Genomic DNA, 20108 nt, shown 5'->3' on the forward strand with positions numbered 1-20108 from the left:
TTTGTCAAATACTGAAGTCAAATCTAAAACTATGAAGCGTACCTACCACCTAAAAGTACCTACCGTAAAATTATGACTATGTTCATAAAACTGTCATTTTACAAAAGTTAGCATTTGGATGTAAAAGAAAAAAAAAACTTTTTACTCTTTTCTATTATAACGGACATGCGCTAATGAGTCATAATCGAAGATGCTAACAGCAGTACCCCCCGGTATTTAAAGTTCCGCCATCATGGTAAGGTCAAAGATGTTTTCACTCTAGTAGTGTCAAGATTGAAGGCAATCTTTCCGCCATGAAAGGTGAGGGCGCTCCTTCCAGACCACCGGCGCTCTTTCTCACAGTCACACTGCCCCCCACCAAACATAGTACTTCCTCTTTTGTGCAATTTCATGGCGATCGGGAGAGAGGGAACCACACCGACGCACGCACACTGTCTCGGCACTCTCCAAAAGAGTTGATTCGGGGTAAATAACTAGCGTTTATTTCAAACTAGATTCGATCTCTGGGCACTGTGTGTGTGGTGCTACTTGGATTGAGTCACAATGGACATTTGTATTTTTATTTGTAGTTTTTTAAAAAAAATGTAGATCGATTTTCCCTTCAACGTAGCTGATAACAAATCGAGCGAAATGGGCTCCCCTCTTTGCATCCTTCCCCACACACGCTCGCTTCACGAGCTAGCTAGCTAGCTAGTTAGCAATGTGTAAACGTACCAGGTAATGTAGTTTTATACATGGCTAAAAACGCCACTTTTTGCCACTCAGCTGTAGTTAAGTCACATTTAAATGTCGCGCACACATAATCTCGGTGCGTTTTTGCTATTTCCCATTCAAATATAATCTACTTAAGAACCCCATGTTTGTGTTTGGGTACGCTAGCTCACATCGGCTAAGCTAGCTGATTTTAGCTAAGTCGATAGTTAGCTATAGTTGAGATCGCTGCTTAGAAGTTAACATGACTCATTTTAACAAACGGGGCCACTGTACGTGTTTTATATTAGCAAACGCTTTAAATGAAATACTTTTGAAGTAGCATCCACCATTCATTATTATATCGATGTGTGGCTAGCTAGCTAATGTTAATTGGGTAACGGTAACTTTGCTGCTAACAAGGGAGCCCTGTCGAGGTAGCGAGTTCTAAAATTACACTAATAGTTGATAAAGTATTGGATGTCTTATTTTGAATAAGTATTTGAATAAGTTGTCTTCAACTGTTAAACGCTGTACAAGTCGTGCGTGACATAGTGAGAGGCTAACTTACGCCATATACTTAAAACTATAGTCTATTGTACACTTTGGTATATATACTGTAAACACGTGACTAATGTATTGGCGGTATTGTATTTATTTCATTGATTACTGAGTGTTGTTAGCATGCTATTGTCAAGCTAACAAGACACAAGCACGACAATGTCGATCTAAAGTCAATGTACTTTTTCTTTGTTTTCAGTATCAACTTCAGCTGACAGCCTAACTTTCACAACAGACATTGCTTTCCAGGTGAGTGCTGGAACAAAACGTTACGGTTATATAATGCTCTTTTTTTATCCATCCTTTTTGACGCTGTGCACAAGAAGAAAGTCAGAATATTAACATATGCTGTCACTTTTTTTAAATTTAAAATGATGCTATTGTAATTTATTTCTTATTAATGTAATCTTGTTTTTGTTAGTTGTTCCATAAAATGAAAACCTAAAGCAATTTTTCCTAAAAAGGCAAGACTGTATCAAAATACAGTATTAACAATAGCCACGTATACATGGACACAAATATTCAATTCCATTCGGGTTATTTGCTCAAACGGAAACCTTTGTATACACCTCATTCCGAAAGAAAAGTGCCAATCCGAATGAATATATAATAATATATAATAATATTCCTTTCCCCAATCCGATTGAGGTATCTTCATTCATTCATTTTCTACCGCTTTTCCTCACGAGGGTCGCAGGGGGGGTGCTGGAGCCTATCCCAGCTGTCTTCGGGCGTAAGGCGGGGTACACCCTGGACTGGTCGCCAGCCAATCACAGGGCACATATAGACAAACAACCATTCACACTCACATTCATACCTATGGACAATTTGGAGTGGCTACTTAGCCTAGCATGTTTTTGGAATGTGGGAGGAAACCGGAGTACCCGGAGAAAACCCACGCATGCACGGGGAGAACATGCAAACTCCACACAGATGGCCGAGGGTGGGGAAAGACAAAATAAGAAGCCAAAAAGTTACCACTTCCACACAAAATAGGAGGAGAACTCATTCATTCTTTCGTTCATTTTCTAACGCTTAGCCTAACGAGGGTTGCAGGGGGTCCTGGAGCCTATCCCAGCTGTCTGGGTACACCCTGGACTGGTGGCCAGCCAATCACAGGGCACATATAGACAAACAACCATTCACACTCACATTCATACCTATGGACAATTTGGAGTCGCTAATTAACCTAGCATGTTTTTTGGAATGTGGGAAGGAAACCGGAGTACCCGGAGAAAACCCACGCATGCACGGGGAGAACATGCAGGGTGGAATTGAACCCTGGTGTCCTAGCTGTGAGGTCTGCGCGCTAACCACTTGACCACCGTGCCGCATTGACATATCTTGTACCCGTTCAATCGGAAAGTTGTCAGGGTGCGTTCTTTTAGCGCACGCTCAGCCGTGACGTAACACGCAGACGTCTCTCAGGTTTTGAAAATGGCGGCGAGCAGTCATCACTGGACTACAGTGGAAAGTTCGTTTTTGATACAAACTTTAAAAGAACTGCACGGATGAAAAACTCGCAACTGCGAAAAAGAGTAGCAACTGTCCCAACAACTGTGGTAATCACACTCTTGTCCGCCATCTTTGATGAATCACGTGATGTTGTTTACGTTTTTACTGCGCATGCCCCATTGACTATTCTGTTTTTATTATAGCGGTGCATGTAGACAGGAGATTGGAATATTCCTTTCCATGTATACACTGTTTTCTGGTACTTTGTCATAAGTTTTAACTGTTTTCTTTGTGTTTTCCGGTCAACAGGAGTGGATTTGATCAAGAGGTTCTCAGATCGGTTCTCCTGTGTTGGACATCCAGTGTGCTCGGTCTATGGCTCTGATGGACAAACATAAACAGGTCAAGCGCCAGAGGCTCGACCGCATTTGTGAGGGTGAGGTTATGTTTGTTTTTTTGTTGTTGTTACAAAACTAAACTTTTAAGAATTGGAATCATGATCAGTATCTGGCTTTTAAGTCCATATGCACAAAACACAACTTTAGGTGCACTATTTGGCTCTGCGGTTATGATTCCCCGGTTGGCTTTACTGCCAAATTCTATGAAAAGTATGAAAAATGAAAATTCAATTCACATTCCTGCCGTCGGCATGGCGACTGCACAGTCGCCACCTGTGGTATTATGCTCTGTGATAAACCCGGGCATTTTGAATTGACCTTTTATTGTAGCCAGTCTAAGGCACACCTGTGCAATAGTCATGCTGTGTAATCCCACACCTGTGATAGATAGGTGGATAGATTATGTCGGTACATATTTGTACAGATTTGAGTAGAATATTTGAGCGAAATATGACTTATTTGCATAGAATAAACATTGTTGCTGTTTGAGTTCATCTGATGAAAAATGGAAGAAGAAACCAAAGTGTTATTTTTATATTTTTTGAGTATTTATATATTTTGTTGCGTGTAATTTGCTCCTCGACAATTTTCAATAATCACCACCTTTCATAATATAAATAGAAAACTCAATATAGTCGAGAAAATCAAGCACATGGTAACAATGAAGTGTCAAGCAGAGGTGTCCCAAATATGGCCCAGGGGCCATTTGTGGCCCCTTTGGTCGGCAGAAAAATGTTGGACACATGTGTTCACAATCCAAGTAGAGGAATAAAAAAATAAATGATCACTTGCACAGTGATAGTTTAATTCATTACATGCAATATGCAACAATACAAAAATATCAATTTCTGTTGCTGAAATTTTATGTGACACGTTTTGAAGTATTGTGAGTAGACGATGTGACATCCGACGTAAACGGCGAGCTTGAAATGGAGGGAATATTGTGGGAGAGTCTCTGGAGACGGGTGAGAAGGAGAGTGCAAGGTGAAGGGTCGCGGCTACAGCCATGGGGAAACGGGCCAGCTGTCTCTTTAAAAAATGACAACGGCCCCAAACCGCCCTCAGGCCTCGGCTATATGCTAATAAGGTTAGTGCTGGTTGGCTGGCCTTGAATGGAGCCGCGTGCGATTGGACCACGGAGTCGGGGTGGCGGGGTAGGGGACGGACGGCTGGGCGTGTATGACAGCTGAGAGAGAGAGAGAGGGAGGGAGCGTGTGGCGAGAGAGGGAGAGCGAAAAGCAATAGCGGGAGAGCGAGGCGAGAGAGGAAGAAGGGCTGACAGACTTCATAATGCAAGGTTAGCTCTTGTTGCTCATGTCTTTCTCTGTTTGGGGTTGTGTGTGTGTGTTTTTGTCCGGTTTTGGTTTTCTGTGCTGCCTGTGGGGGGGAGGGGGGAGGACTGTGGTTTTTGGGTGTGGCGCAAAATTCAAGGCGGGTATGTTTTTCCGCTTGTGCGTTTCAGCACATTTGTGTTGTCGCAGCCGCACAGAAGGAACTGAATAAGAGCGTGTGTGTGCGTGCGCGCGCATGTCTGGGTGGAGTACCGTTTCTTGCTGCATTATCATCATCTGCTGCCCCTCCCCCCTCCTCTTCTTCGTCCAAATGCAGCCAGAGTGAGCATGAAGTGGGGGGGGGGGGGAGAGAAAAAGGGAGAATGAATGAAACACTGAATGAAATGTATTGTGTGCGGCCATGCTTGCGTTTTGTCGGCTAGCGTCCTTTACTCAAATTACCCACTGTGAGTGGGCCGCCTTGTGTATTTCCCCTGCAACTTGTTCTGAGGCCTTCTTTGTCATGAAGCCATTTTGGTTTGTCTTTCTCCACCCAGGGTGTAAGAAGTATGCGTATTTGCTTCCCCCCCCCCTCTCTCTCTCAGCCATATGCGGCACTTTTTCACTAGCAGCGTGTTTCTCTTTCTCTTTCATTTCTTCCACGTCGATAAATATCTGACATTGCAGCAAGCGGGAACAAATATTTGTTTTGCACCCTGGACTACTAGCCGGCGTGCCTCCATTATTATCTCTTCCTTTTTTTTTTTTTTTTTTTTTTCCCAAGTAAATGTTCCAGCTTGTCACACTCCCCCCCCCACACTGGGAGACGCACACACAGACACCTGTCACGCAGCAGGAACATGATGGTGTGTACCGGTGCATGTGTGACGTTGCACTAAGCATGGAATTAAAAGTAGCTGTGTTGTTATTAAAGTCAATTTCAATGGAAGCATTTTTTTTTCCCGTTTCTCTCAAATGCAACATGATGGGATACTGTGTCGCTGCAAAGTTGTCTTCTTAAATTGAGAAAGGGGGGGGGGTGGAAGACGCAGGAAAAATACATGCGAGGAAGTCTCCCACATTGGAGAATTTAGGTCATGACTCAGACCCAGTCATGAACCCCCAACCACCCCCACCCCCCTCGCCTCTCCTCTGAGACCCTGCAGAGTTCTACACCCCTCCCCCTTTGCCCCTTTAGCCACAACACTCCCCATCACCTCTTCTGTGTCCCCCACCCTCTTCTCATGCATGCCCCCCCTTCCCCTACATACAGTAAGGAGGAATTATGTACACAGTCAAACTTCTGGGGTCAAACGTAGTTCATTCTGGGGCACTGGTTCACCTTTTTTTAATTAAATGGAAAATCCAGTAATTCTAGGGTCAAACAATCGCTATTATTAAACCTTTAAGAACTGAGTGTGTGATGCAAGTGTAAAAATAAGTTAGCCACTGTCTTAACTTATTAGCAGCTAGCATTCTTGCTTGTCACACACGTATGTAACATCCAAAAAATGTATTTTCACATAAGAAATAGGAATAGGAATAGCTCTCCCTGGCTGTAACAATACCCAGGCAAGCATTGATCATTTTTGCTTAGCAATTTGTGCCATTTTTTTTTCTTCTTTATTTCGAACATGAAAATCATCCAAAAGCACAACAAACTAACCATAAATCAACACAAATAAAAAACACCTATGTACATATAAACATACACATATTCCGAAAGGGAATGGGACGAAGTCAAGACTTATCTAATCCCACCCAGATTCCAGCCTCATCACAACAAAAACATATATTATTCCTTGTCTACCAGAATGCAAAAACCCACATCCAAGCACCCTCACCTAGCTTGAGGCACCCGACCACTGTGCCAAGAGCAACCAGTTCAATTACTAGTCATCCTATTGTATTATATTGTCCGGTCATCACAAGTTAACAAGGATATAAAAACATCACTGTTATTGTATTGTTTCTGTGAGATTGAATAATAAATAAATGTGAATGAAAAAAAGAAAAATATTCTTTAAAATACCTCAAATTAAATAATCACACTTGAGTTTTGCTTCTTCCCTATCACTGCTATCCCAACTACAGTGTTTTCCACTTCCTTTATTCTTTTATTTTTTGTTTATTTATTAATTTATTTAATTGTATTTATCATACATAGTGTCATGCATTAAAAAGCCAGGGTGGGCGTGTTGAGAGTGGGCCGCAGCCCCGAGTCAGCAAGCCCTCACCCGGCTGCCCATTACCATTGCTCTGACTGTTTATCCTGTACTACAGTAAACCTTGGACATATCGGACTCGGATATATCGGAAATTCGCTCACAACGGACAGATAAAAAAAGAACCGATTTTTCTGTAATGCATTTCCAATAAAAAATTAATTGCATATATCAGATTTTTTATAACGGATTTCACCTATTTCGGACAAAATCTCCAGTCCCGTTCCAATGCATTTCCATTAAATTTCCCTCGCATATATCGGATGGCCGCATCGTGGCGCTCCGATTCGCCGAATCGTGACAGGCCGCTATACGACGTCATTTGCAGCGTTGCCTGCGCGTCCAGGTACATTGGAAACATAGTCAAGGAAGTGCCTTTTTATAACGGATAAAATCCGATTTATGCATATACCGGATATAAATCCGATATATGCGTAAAACGGACATTTTCCGGTATACGCATATAACGGATTTCGCTTATATCGGACAAAACCAGTAGGAACAATTGAATCCGATATATCCGAGGTTTACTGTACAATGAAACGCTACTATGTAGAAGTACTGCATCGGCTCAGTGAGGTTATATAATATGTGCTGCTTGTTTACATAGCTCTGTTAGCATTATATTGCTTTTCAAAAACAACAAATTCATATCTTAATGCTTTCTCTCTACATGACTCAGGTATCCGCCCCCCCATCCTTAATGGGCCCATGCATCCACGGCCTCTGGTGGCGCTTTTGGATGGGCGCGACTGCACTGTGGAAATGCCCATTTTGAAAGATGTCGCCACCGTGGCGTTCTGCGATGCACAGTCCACGCAAGAAATTCACGAGAAGGTAAGTTTGACTATAATTTGAACAACAATCTGTCGTCTGTATTGATTATGTGGAGACGTCATTTCATCATTTCATTAATGATACAATTGTTTTGCGCAGGTGCTGAATGAGGCTGTGGCCGCCCTGCTTTATCACACCATCACTCTATCCAGAGATGACTTAGAGAAGTTTAAAGGCCTACGTGTAATTGTGCGGATTGGATCTGGTTTTGACAATGTTGACATCAAAGCAGCTGCTGAACTTGGTAAGAAAGCCCAACTTACATAGATTTATGGTTTATTTTGTTTGTGGCCCTTGCTTAACAAGTGCACAATTCAACATGTAGATAGACTCCCTTTATTGTCATTGCACAAAAACACAGTAGTGAAATTGCCAACGAAATGTTGTTGCCTGGCTCCCATATAATAACAGACACAAAAGAAGATAAGAAATAATAATAATAATAATAATGTGGAGAATAAATAGATAGAATAGACACCAAATATGAACAACATAATGTAAAGTGCAGCGTGAACAGTAAATTGCCCAAATAATTTAAATAAATAATAATAATGTAAGTAAGGTAGAGGGGCTTATTTGGCTTTCAGCAGTCTGATGGCCAGGGGGAAGTAGCTGTCTCTGAACCTGGTCGTCCTACAGCGGATGCTGCAGCAGAGCCTTCTCCCCGATGCCAGGCGAGTCTGAAAAGGATTAGGAAGAAGTGGATCTTATTTAATCCTACCCCTTTTCCGTGTCTATTATTGATAATTCATTCACATAATTCATTCATTCATTGTGTTGCTGTAGCTTATTGTTCCATTAGGCTGATTTTCATTTTCCTTGTAGTCAAGATGTTGTAAAACTCAATTTACTTGGGGGGCCACTGGAGCTAGGGTCTGGGTGAGACTGGGCCGCATCAGGTTTCCCCCCCCCAAAAAAACGCATTTATTAAAAACAGAAAAATATACAAACTTTTTCAGTGCTTTGGTTCCGATTTTCTACAATAAAAGCACTGATAAAACATTCCACTGTTCTCAAATATCTTCATTTTTATTTTTCTGCACAAAATAAGATGAAAAATAAACAAATCAAGAATAAAAAAAATCAATCAATCAGTAATAAATAAATATAATAATAATAATAAAACGGCGAATAATAAAAACTTAAAAAACCACATATAGTTGGTGGGTAGGCAAATTATTTTTTCAGATTAAAATTAAGCATTATTAGAGCCCTGTAGACATGACAAAACACGACTACTTTTTATTTACAACATATTGCGCAACTTGCAGTGTCTTGAGACACATGCTAACTCGCAAACTAGAGAGCTAGCGACCTAAACGGTAGCCTCCAAGTTATTTCCTTTAAACTTAAAAAGCCAAAAACTTACCACTTCCACACGGATAGGGAGGATAACTATTAACAGTTATTTAACCTTTAACATGAACATGAATCAAACGTAATAATTTTTTCTGGGTACATGATACCATACAGCATCCATATAAAAACTTGCGCGGGCCGCATTAACATTAAATTTTAATATCAAGGCGGGGGCCTCAAACTAGTGTCCTGCGTGCCACATTTGGGCCGCGGGCCGCATGTTTGAGACCCCTGCTGTAAAGTAATCCTCAATATTTGTCCGCTTCCTTGATGTCATCAAGTACTTTGGCTTCCTGTGGTCCTTTTTTTAACTTGATGTAGATTTGCCTTGAACATTTGAAAGCATCGTGCTTTCTTTTCTTTGTTTGGACAAATCCTGCCATCTTGCGAAGCAACTTAATACATGCTTTGACATTTGTCATTAAAGCAGTCATTGAATTAACCGTACGTTTCATGTTTCCTTCGGCGCAGGCATTGCTGTCTGTAACGTTCCAGCGTCCTCGGTGGAGGAGACAGCCGATACTTCTCTATGTTTGATCCTCAACCTGTACAGGCGAGTCACATGGATGCACCAGGCTCTCAGGGAGGGAACCCGTGCCTCCAGTGTGGAGCAGATCCGAGAGGTGGCTGGCGGTGCCGCTCGCATACGAGGAGAGACGCTGGGGATCATCGGACTTGGTAAGTCCACTTGTTAAATTGTGCGGAGTAGTTTTTTTTTTTTTGTGGACCTGCTCAAGTGCAGTATATTGTTATATTGTCAATAAAAGAAAGATTAGTATTTGACGACATAAGCCTCGGTTCCAATAAACGCCCCTCAGTTGCACTCACGAGCTTATTATTGTGCCTCGCCAGGGCGCGTTGGACAAGCAGTGGCGCTTCGTGCCAAAGCGTTCGGATTCGGCGTTATTTTCTATGACCCCTATTTGCCTGATGGCGTGGAGCGCTCCCTGGGCCTGCAGCGCATGGCCACCCTCCAGGACTTGCTCATCCACTCCGACTGCGTATCCCTGCACTGCAGCCTCAACGAGCACAACCACCACCTCATCAACGACTTCACCATCAAACAGGTGAGTTGCATTCACTGGTGCTGTATGAAATACGGTTTTGGTAGCTTCCGGTATGTTTTTTTTACGTAAACTTTTGCCAGTGTTTCGGGTTGACATTTTGACATGTTTAGTTCAGGACGTTAGGCGGGTGATTGTGATGAGATTCCGCCACGATTGAGCGAAAACTTCCCCACACGAATGTTCCTTCTCTTCACCATGATAGCATTTAATTCACATTATGTCAATTTCTGTGGGATTCTGCTTTTATGGGGCAATTCTGTTAACCCTTTATAGCAGGGGTCTCAAACTCAATTTACTTGGGGGGGTCACTGGAGCTAGGGTCTGGGTGAGACTGGGCCGCATCAGGCCTCCCCCCTCCCCCCAAAAAAACGCATTTATTAAAAACAGAAAAATATACAAACTTTTTCAGTGCTTTGGCTTCCGATTTTGTACAAGAAAAGCTCTGATAAAACATTCCACTGTTCTCAAATTATTATTTAAATATTTTTCTGCACAAAATAAGATGAAAAATAAATAAATAAATCAAGATTAAAGAAAATCAATCAGTAATAAATAAATATAATAATAATAATAAAACGGCAAATACTAAAAACTTAAGAAACCACATATAGTTGGTGGGTAGACAAATTTTGTTTTTCAGATTAAAATGAACAAAGCATTATTAGAGCCCTGTAGACATGACAAAACACGACTATAGTCACATTTTATTTACAACATATTGCGCAACTGCAGGGTCTTGAGACACATGCTAACTCGCAAACTAGAAAGCTAGCGACCTAAACGATAAACTCCAAGTTATTTCCTTTAAACTTAAATAGCCAAAAACTTACCACTTCCACACAGATAGGGAGGATAACTATTAACAGTTATTTAACCTTTAACATGAACATTAATCAAACGTAATAATTTTTTCTGGGTACATGATACCATACAGCATCCATATCAAACATTAAACTTTCATATCAAGGCGGGGGCCTCAAACTGGTGTCCTGCGGGCCACATTTGGCCCGTGGGCCGCGTGTTTGAGACCCCTCTTTATAGGGCACTCACTGAAATACTTAGAAATATAACAATTCAATCCTTCAGTGTTATTGGGGGCTATAAGAAGACATTTTTTCGACTATAAAAATTTAATTAAATTATAAAAATTAAAAAAGTTTCAGGTTTTGGGTGCAAATCAAGATGGTTAGTTTTTATGTTTGGGCCAAGAGTGTCCGGGGGCCCAAGCGTCTTTCCGACTTCTGAATGAAGAAGGAAGTTTGATACTCTCTGGCTCACTCCTGATTGATCACAGCCCATGATGTCACTTCCTGTGATATTGTCTGATCTTGGCTGATTGGCATGAGAAAGTCACATGACTCTGTTGCCTCGCTGAGACCTGTTTTTTTGAAAGGACCCCAATACAAGCAGAATATGCACAAACAGGCTACAAGTTTTATCATTAGCTTGATGTTCTCATATTCTTTTCAATCTGGATTTAGTCATAGTGTCACAGGTTTGCTTGAAGGTGGGCGTACCAACAAAATAATGTCACAGTAAAATGAGCAGCCAGATGTTTAGAACCCAAATCAGCCTCTTTTAGTGTGGGTTCCAAGAATAAAACTTACTGTTATGGCTTCCCAAGTTGAAGCAAACAAAAAGCAACAGTAGTAAAGAGCAACAAATGAGAGGAAATGAGCTTAAAATCAACATTTGGCTGCCAAAATAAAGCCCGACTGCCACACCTCCGTATTCGATATACCTGCTCAGTCTGAAATCAACTATAGTATTTTCGTATTCATGATCGCATCTTTGTACACAATAAAGTTTGACTGATCCGTGACTAAATTCCACAACCTAGATGCGGCAGGGAGCTTTCCTTGTGAACACATCAAGAGGCGGTCTCGTTGACGAAAAAGCACTGGCTCAGGCCTTGAAGGAGGGTCGGATACGAGGGGCCGCTTTGGACGTCCATGAGACCGAACCCTTCAGGTAAATTCACCACAGGCCCTCCTCCCTCTTCCAGCCTCAAAGATGTTTTCAATTCATCACTCCCGTCCATAGCAACGCTCCTGTTCTTTGACAGTTTTTCAACAGGCCCGCTGAAGGATGCCCCAAACCTGATCTGCACTCCACATACTTCCTGGTACAGCGAGCAGGCGTCGGTGGAGGCTCGGGAGGAGGCAGCCAGGGAAGTGCGTCGTGCCATCACTGGTAGGTCATGAGGTCAAACCGAAAACAACACATTTATTTGACATGATTTTTAAATGCCATAAGCACTCGCTCAATCTTTTGAAAGATTCCCATGAAAAGCTTTGAAAATAAAGCCGACTGTAGCGATATCCTCTCTAAGCAAATCAGGACAATGAATGCCCAAATTAGGTGAATACAGCAGCCTGTCTTAAATCCGTAGTTGTTTCAAAGATATGTAATTCATTATTTAGAAATATGGAGACTCCTGACCAATGTGCAAAATGCCTTTTAGTCTGCTTGTGTTTCAGGGCAGAGTACACCAGTGCCATAATTCTGACATCCGAGTCTGAAAAGACAATTCTTCACTAAACTAGGGCTGGGACGATGCAAAAAATACATCGGCACACGAACTACACATCGATGCGTCGGCACTCAGAATAAAAAAAAAAAAATAGGCCCAGATCGTCTGCATGATAAGATGCTTCACTCTGTTTGCTAATCACCCTCTGTGGGTCCATGTTGCGTATCTTACATTTATATGTTGTACATATATTATATTTTTATTATTTTTTTTCAAATATATATATTTTTAAATTGTATGTGTATATGTATGTATATATATGTGTATACGTATGTGTATATATATACGTATATACATATACACATACATATAATTTAAAAAAATATATATTTGAAAATAATTATTATATTTTTATATATTTTTTAAATATATATATTTTTAAATTATATATATGTATATTATAATTTAAAAAGATATATATTTACAAAAAATTATAAATATTTTTAAATTATAATATATACATATATATTTAAAATAAAATATAATAAAAATATATATATAAATATATAATTAAAAAATATATATTTAATATTTTTTTTATATAAAAATATAATATATGTATACAATATAAATGTAAGATACCCACAGAGGGTGATTAGCAAACAGAGTGGAGCATCTTATCATGCAGACGATCTGCGACGCATCGATGTGTAGTTTGTGTGCCGATGTATTTTTTGCATTGTCCCAGCCCTAGTTTAGAGTTTAGAGTTTTTTTATACATATATTATTATTCTATTATTTTTGACCGTCTCAGCTATTGCTCCACCCACATATCATCCAGACTGAAGCACTGGCTTGTGTATATGACTACAGGTCTCCTGTATCCTATCGAAATGCAGCCTTTTAAAATTTCCTTGTTCTGCTCAAGGTCGTATCCCGGACAGCCTGAAGAACTGCGTGAATAAAGAGTATCTGATGGCAGCGTCTCAGTGGCCCAGCATGGAGGCTGCCACCGTTCACCCGGAACTTAACGGAGCAACGTACAGGTAAGAAGGAATGAGCCGGGGGTACTGGTAATGGTTTGATTTTCATTTGAACATGCGATCAGATTACAATTGAATGCATCACATAATCAGTTCACAGTTCCACATGTCCAAAAGGAGTAGGAAGAAGCAAAGCTTATTAAATCCTACCCCATCCATCTGGTACTTTTACAATCAGTAACTGTTACATTTGTTCACTTCCTGCTTTCCTAATATAGTTTAATTTATTTTTTTATTATTATTATTATTTTTTTTTTTTTTTTACAATTTTTAAAATTTTTCAAAATTTGTAAAATTTTTAAACATAAATTTTTTTTTTTTAATTTTTATTTTATTTTATTTTTGTCACGTACCGAAGTAGGTGGTGATATGAGCATCCAATGCCATAATGGGTACCATAGTAAGTGTCAATATAGTGATATATATAGCACATCATGACTGGTTCAAGACTCTTCATCCTTGTATTTAGCAAACATCAACTGCTTGTATTGTTTCTTGAATTGGCTCATCGTTGTGCATTGTTTGACTTCCTTACTCAATCCATTCCATAGTTTGATTCCACATACTGAAATGCTATGGCTAGCATAATGTAGTCCTAGCATAGAAGTGTTTCAAATGTATTTCTTCCCTGAGATCATATTTCTCCTCTCTTGTAGAGAAGTATTAGATGACATTTTTAGCTAATTGGTTATTTTTAGCCTTATGCATTATTTTAGCTGTTTGAACATGAACTATATCAGCAAGTTGAAGTATTTGTGATTTTAGAAATAAGGAGTTAGTATGCTCTCTGAATTATCCTTACTGGCCTTTTTTGCAGTACATTTAGTAAGTGAAGATTGCTTTTATTATAGTTATTAGCCCATATTTCCACACAATAAGTAAGATATGGTAGAACCAGAGAGCCCTCAGTGGAAGCAGGTTTTGGACACCCGTGTTTTTAACTCCATTTATGATGACTCGGTCATTATCTGTGCAAAGAGCTAAAATCAGCAAAAACGGCGTCTTCTCAAGACCCCCAAAAATATGTTGCCTAAACTAAAATAGAATGTAATCTATCCCATCTATTTTTGCAGATTTCCTCCAGGTCTGATCAATGTTGCCGCAGGGGGTCTCCCGGGAGCCGGCGCCGGGGTTGAAAGCCTGGTGTCGGGAAACCTGGCTCACGGCATCGCCCCCGTCTCTCACCCACCACATGCCCCTTCCCCGGGGCAGCCAACTAAGGCCGAAGCTGACAGAGACATCCCCTCCGACCAATAGCCCCCCCCCTCCACTCCTCCCTTACCCCTCAACCACCACCACCACCACCATACACACCCCACTTTAGCCCCTCCCCTTGCTGCCGCCAGCACATTCCGTCACCTCTTGGGAAAAAAAAAAAAACGGGCTCCAAACCCATCCACGCAGCATCAGACACAGTACGCCCTGATGCCGAGCCGCTCGCCGTCACGTGACCGGCCCACCACTCACACCCGTTCTCACTTTCACCCTTCCTTCATCCTCCCCAGTCATCCTCACAACCCCTTAAAGTCAGCAATAACTTTGTTCTCAAGGATTCGATTCATCGGAGTGGTGTTTTTTTTCTCCGTAGTTGGCTGTCGTTTCAATGGAAAGTCGATCACTTGTGACTTTAGGTGTTAATGTTTGTAAAAAGAAAAAAAAAAAAAACATTTTCAAGGCTTTCCACTTGGCCGCATCCTCTACTTGACTCACCCCAGTGGAGGTGCTCGGGGGCAGGAAGCCGCCCTTTTGTCCATGAAAGGCTTGTGTTACTGCTTTCTTCTTCTTTTCTTACCCCTCTCTCCTCTTCTTCTGCCATCCAACGTAGTTGTGAAGGGTTTGATGTGTACTTCGAGTTAATCGAGTTAATCACCTCGAGCCCCAGTTTTAACCTTTTGGTGCTTTTGACTTTGTTCAGCTCGTTATTTGTTAGTCCCAGCCTCAGTGATCAGTGATGCCCAGAATCCTTTGTAGAATTGATGAATTTGCGTACACCCCCCCTACTCCCCCCACTCCCCCCCACCAATCCCGGGCATGAATTTCTGTCTCATGCCCAAAAAAAGCCGCAGAGCCAACATTCAAACAGCAGAGGGCGCTGCCTGACTGCTTTGTTTCAGCCTCAATAGGACAACTCTGGTTTGTGAAGCAAAGACACCCCCCCAAAAAAAAAAAAAACGTGCAGACCATCCCACCCTGTCATGTCCCCACCCCCCCCACACATGCTCATGAACCCAGTATGCATTCTTCCTTTAAACGTGAGGGGACAGTGGAGTTTTAGATCGTCACAAGGAGTGAGGGGGACGTTATTCTTTACATGCTGGCTTTGTTAACAACAGCGGTGTGTGTGTGTGTGTAATGAGTGTGTGTGTATATGCGTGTTTGTTCACCCTGTTTATAACAAGCTGATTTCTTTCCAAAGGAATAGTCCCCCCCCCCACCGGGAATAACTCTTTACCGCTGTCCCTCTGGTGTCAAGGAAAACACCTTTTTCTCGTACCTCAGTAACAGATATTGAATGTACCGTGCATACCCTTTTATTTTTTTGTACAGATTTTTCTAGATTCTTCTTACTGTTCTTTACCAGAAGGGTTGTGATATTGTAGCAGTAATAAGATGAAATTAAAAAAAAAAAAAAAAAAAAACTCCCCTCGTTATAAAATAAAATAGACCAATAGGTTGTCTCTTCATAGGCTACTGAATACTCAGGCTGCGAAAAAACCAATGCTTGTCTTTTTTTTTTTTTTTTTTTTGCCTTGACCTTTATGACCACTTTTTGTCCTCTGTCTTACTGGCTAATGATAAACGAGGAACAAAGAAAGGTTTTTTTTTTTTTTTTGCGTCCCTTTTTTTGTCATCGCCCTGCTGCTCTTGTTTGTAGTGCATGTGTGATTTGTTTGTTTTGAACCCTTCAAAATAATGGCTGTTTTTTTTTTTTTTAAGCCCCAGTTGACATTTATGTCGTGGTCAGTTTCCAGTAATGTGCAGTTCTGCTCCTCTACCACCCCCCCTTGCCGCCCCGTCCCCCGCTATCCTGTACCCTCAGAGTCTAAGAGTGACTTGGAGCATGTGATGCTTAGCTCCTCATGTCATGTGATGAATATATATTTTTAAGAATAACCTCCCTCCCTCTCTGTTAACCCCCCCATTACTTTACCATTAATGAGTAATCTTAAATTTTTCGCTGTTGATGATGATGATAATGATAATGATATATATTTTTTCATTTCAGCCGTGCACTGTCATGTATACCGGTTAGTTTTAACGTAGATGTTTTTTTTTTTTGTTTTTTTTTTAATGCATATATGCTGTGTTCTACATGTTGTACTGAAAAATTTAGATAAGATACCCCTCTGCTTCCTACCATATCCCCCCCCGGCCTTACTATCCTCCCCCCTTGTAGCTGTTCTAGAAAGTCGCCATGGAACCACTCACTGCCTTAATAACAGTTGACCACAGCAGGTGACCGGTAGAAACCAACTAGCCAAAAAAAAAAAAAAAGAACCCCTCACTCCTGAGTTTCTAGCAAGTAAAAAAAGACAGAAAATAGTCATTGAGAAAAAAAAAGTTGTAATATTCAACTTTATTCTCAGTACAATTTTCTTTTCTTTACCGTGTGGCTCTGAAAAAACTTCATAGAATTCGATATCACCTTTGCACCAAATACAGTCCGGAGTCGACAGTTTATATTTTTGGATCAAACATAAAACACAATTTTTTTTTTCCTCCCCTTGTCAAGTCAAGCCAGCAGTATATTTGTTCACAGGCTACCAATATAAGCACAGTGTGTGTGTGTGTGTGTGTGTGTGTGTGTGTGTGTGTGTGTGTGGTCACAAAGCTCCAGCTGATATTTCACTCTCGGGTGTTAAAATTGCAATGCACCCACCACCACTACCACCACCGCCCCTCCTGCTACTACTTCTACTACTACCGGGGAGCTTATGAAGGGTCTTTCACTCTGCTGTGACAGAGCCCCCCCCCAGAAGGGCTGGAGTTGGGTGGAAGGGGTGAAGTATGGGGTGGGGGGCACAGCAGACACTGGTGTCATCTGTCCCAAAAAAAAAAAAAAAAAGAATTGGTCACTTTTTCTCTCTCAGGGTTTGAATGCACACACATATCCTTTAGCAGTTGTCCCCTCCTTCCGAATGTAGAACGGCCGAGTGTTTTTAGAACCCCCCCCCCCCCGACCTCTTGTCTTGTTCCACAGCTTTTTTCCTTCTCTTGTTTTCCTTTTGGCACTGACGTCTAAACCATCTAACAAGTAGTGAATGAAAGAATGCTAGTAAGTGTGTGTGTGTGTGTGTGTGTGTGTGTGTGTGTGATGTTAAGATTGGGAAATGTATTTTTATGACGTGAATTTTTTTTTTCCTCTTTTCTGTCACCCTCATTTGTGTACTGATTTTCACCAGACTGCAAAAACAAAAACACAAAAAATGAAAAAAAAAAAAAAACAACCCATCTCTGTAACTAGGCTCTTAAGCTTTATTTTTTTGTTTACTTTTTTTTTTTATTAGAAACAATCATGTTTGTGATGGTAACTCCCAATGGTAAACTCCACACCATATTTTAATAAAATCTTAAAAATTAAACTTGTTTACATGTTTTAACTTTATAAACGCTATACTTTTGTGTTGTGTACACAAACTTTTATAGCTCATTTCATCTGAACTGGTTTCCAGTGTGCAATCCCACCGCTTTTTAGGACACGGATTTGTGTTTACGGAGCTTTCACCATAAACAAAATTGTTTACTGCGGTTTGTCGGGTTCTTTTATTGGGCGTCACACGGGCACCGCAGTGCCGAGATGGCCACACGTTTTTTTTTTTACGGGTGGAGTGCACACACACGGGAAAGGGGCTTCTGTGTACGCCCGCAGGCTATAGAACTGGGTGGGGGATTATCGGGCCTAAAATTGCTACCACATGCACATAATCAGGGGCCTGCTTTTTTTAAATGACAGTGGACTAAAAGCAGCCAGCCAGACAGTCACATGAGGAACCTTTATTTTGCTGACACCCACAGAAGTATCAGCTGTATTATGTAATCATTTATTAGCATGCAACGATTTACACCACAACACAGTAAAAGGAAAATGTATTACAGTACTACAATACAGTCATGAGCACATAAATGATGTAATGTGCATGCCAGACCAGTAGTTGGCGATGTCACATTGTAAAGGCAGCACTGCGCACGCGCACGAAAGTTTGTACTGTATCCGGCATTCTTCCTCGGTCGGTGTCTCTGCGATACATTAACGAAAACATTTGTAAGTAACGCGACTCAGCTGAATATAGTAGCGATATTGTAAATCTACATTTTTAGAAATATATTTAAATGTATTTCTAAAGAAGTAATTAAGCTGTGAAGAATGATTAATCATTGTACTTGTTTGACTGTGTGACGTACTTTGCGCATGCGCACGTAATACTTATGTGTGTTACTTCCGTGTGTAGTTTCAACATTTAAAATGACAATTATAACTTTAAATAAACATAATAACGTAAACGAAAGTCGTTTTTTAAGAACCCTACACTACTGGAATATTGACTACTACTTAAATTAAATTATCCTGGTCGGTTCTGGAACCATTTAACCGCGATAAACGAGGGAGAGTCTAATCCGGTTTATGTTGAAAGTAATATTTTCACATTTTAAACAGTCCTAAACCTGTAAAAAAATAAAAATAAATAAGGTACACATGGTAAAACACTTCACAAATGACGAAGGAAAGCGTTCAACATTTCCATGCTATACAGCTAGTTGCTAGGCTGACATAAAACATTGAATGTATTATTATTTTTTTTTGTATACATGAATGTTATTTGAATCAGTGTAGTATCCAGCCGTGCGTATTAGCTGGACACCGTGTATCCAAAGTTGAAGGACATACAGGTTGCATAAGAGCTTGTGTGTGTACAAGTTCTGGTAGTCCCAAGGAGGCCCAGGATGCAAGCAGTATTTTTACAGGCCTGATTCAGACACACTTCAAACAACACTTTGCCTCATTACTTCCACAAGTCCAACTCAGGATTGTGCAAGCGTGCAATACATTAAGCACTGTCAGCTCCCATGCTGGGTTGCCAGATTACTTTTATTTATTTGTACACCTCCACGCGGGACAAAAGAGTTATGGCGCTGAAAGCCCAGTGGGTTTGATCTGGTGTGAGAACCTTCCAAAACCAGTAAAATAAGAACTCGAGCTCGTGCAGTGAAGCTGGCTCGCTACTGTATCTCCGACCCATCCTGATTACATTCATTCTCTAAAAGCGAACCCGGCTCGATATGCGTCATATTATTCCAGTGTTCGAATGCAGAGCATCGAGCCAAGAGCTCGGATTCGGAGAAAGAAGAGTCGTTTGACATCTGAAGTTGTGTGTGTGTGTGTTTACACTGTCTGTGTGATGCATTAGTCTCCTGCTAGATGACTTAACACACTTGGATGCATTAACTTAGTCATTTTATATTCTGGCAGCTACTGAATGACACAAATGTTACATCACAGTGGGACTAAACCAACTAGATTATTCCTTTGTATAAATTAGTACTGTGAATTCCTTTAGAAATAAATATACAGGAAATACAAAACTAAATGTGGATTTGTTGTGAAACTCGGGATACGATATGACTCGGGATACGCCGACCGATCGCCCACTGATGACAAAATCAGATCATTTGTGTCTCGTAGTATTGCAGACAATAACGATCAATTGTGTTTAGTATCGTGTCTCGCCC

General features: G+C 40.8%; 2 protein-coding genes across 4 annotated transcripts in view; both read left to right on the plus strand.

Annotated features, from left to right (window-relative positions):
- The first annotated feature begins 288 nt into the window (after positions 1 to 288).
- ctbp1 (C-terminal binding protein 1) lies at positions 289 to 18180 on the plus strand. 3 transcript variants are annotated; one of them, XM_058063782.1, is made up of 11 exons: positions 289 to 465; positions 1451 to 1500; positions 3016 to 3142; positions 7283 to 7437; positions 7537 to 7681; positions 9268 to 9474; positions 9649 to 9863; positions 11704 to 11834; positions 11929 to 12056; positions 13265 to 13382; positions 14453 to 18180. In XM_058063782.1, exons 3-11 carry the CDS (start codon positions 3082 to 3084, stop codon positions 14634 to 14636), a joined length of 1344 nt encoding a protein of 447 aa, XP_057919765.1. In that variant the 5' UTR covers positions 289 to 465; positions 1451 to 1500; positions 3016 to 3081; the 3' UTR covers positions 14637 to 18180. The 3 variants fall into 3 exon arrangements, with proteins under 3 accessions (XP_057919765.1, XP_057919766.1, XP_057919767.1); XM_058063783.1 differs by lacking the exon at positions 289 to 465 and adding an exon at positions 698 to 717; XM_058063784.1 differs by lacking the exons at positions 289 to 465; positions 1451 to 1500; positions 3016 to 3142 and adding an exon at positions 4304 to 4401.
- Positions 18181 to 18364: 184 nt separating this feature from the next.
- spon2a (spondin 2a, extracellular matrix protein) overlaps positions 18365 to 20108 on the plus strand; it is a 30182-nt gene continuing 28438 nt past the window's right edge. Inside the window, exon 1 of the mRNA XM_058063162.1 lies at positions 18365 to 18642. The gene's annotated coding sequence lies outside the window, so the exon portion shown is untranslated. The remainder of the gene's footprint in view (positions 18643 to 20108) is intronic.

The sequence above is a fragment of the Doryrhamphus excisus genome, chromosome 23 (genome assembly GCF_030265055.1).
Source record: "Doryrhamphus excisus isolate RoL2022-K1 chromosome 23, RoL_Dexc_1.0, whole genome shotgun sequence".
Taxonomy (NCBI): Eukaryota; Metazoa; Chordata; class Actinopteri; order Syngnathiformes; family Syngnathidae; genus Doryrhamphus; species Doryrhamphus excisus.

Coding starts and splice junctions, on each gene's coding strand:
- ctbp1 (XM_058063782.1), top strand. CDS start 3,082: ATGGCTCTGATGGACAAACATAAACAGGTCAAGCGCCAGAGGCTCGAC. Junction 7,682..9,267: donor CAAAGCAGCTGCTGAACTTG/GTAAGAAAGCCC, acceptor CCTTCGGCGCAG/GCATTGCTGTCTGTAACGTT. Junction 9,475..9,648: donor GCTGGGGATCATCGGACTTG/GTAAGTCCACTT, acceptor GTGCCTCGCCAG/GGCGCGTTGGACAAGCAGTG.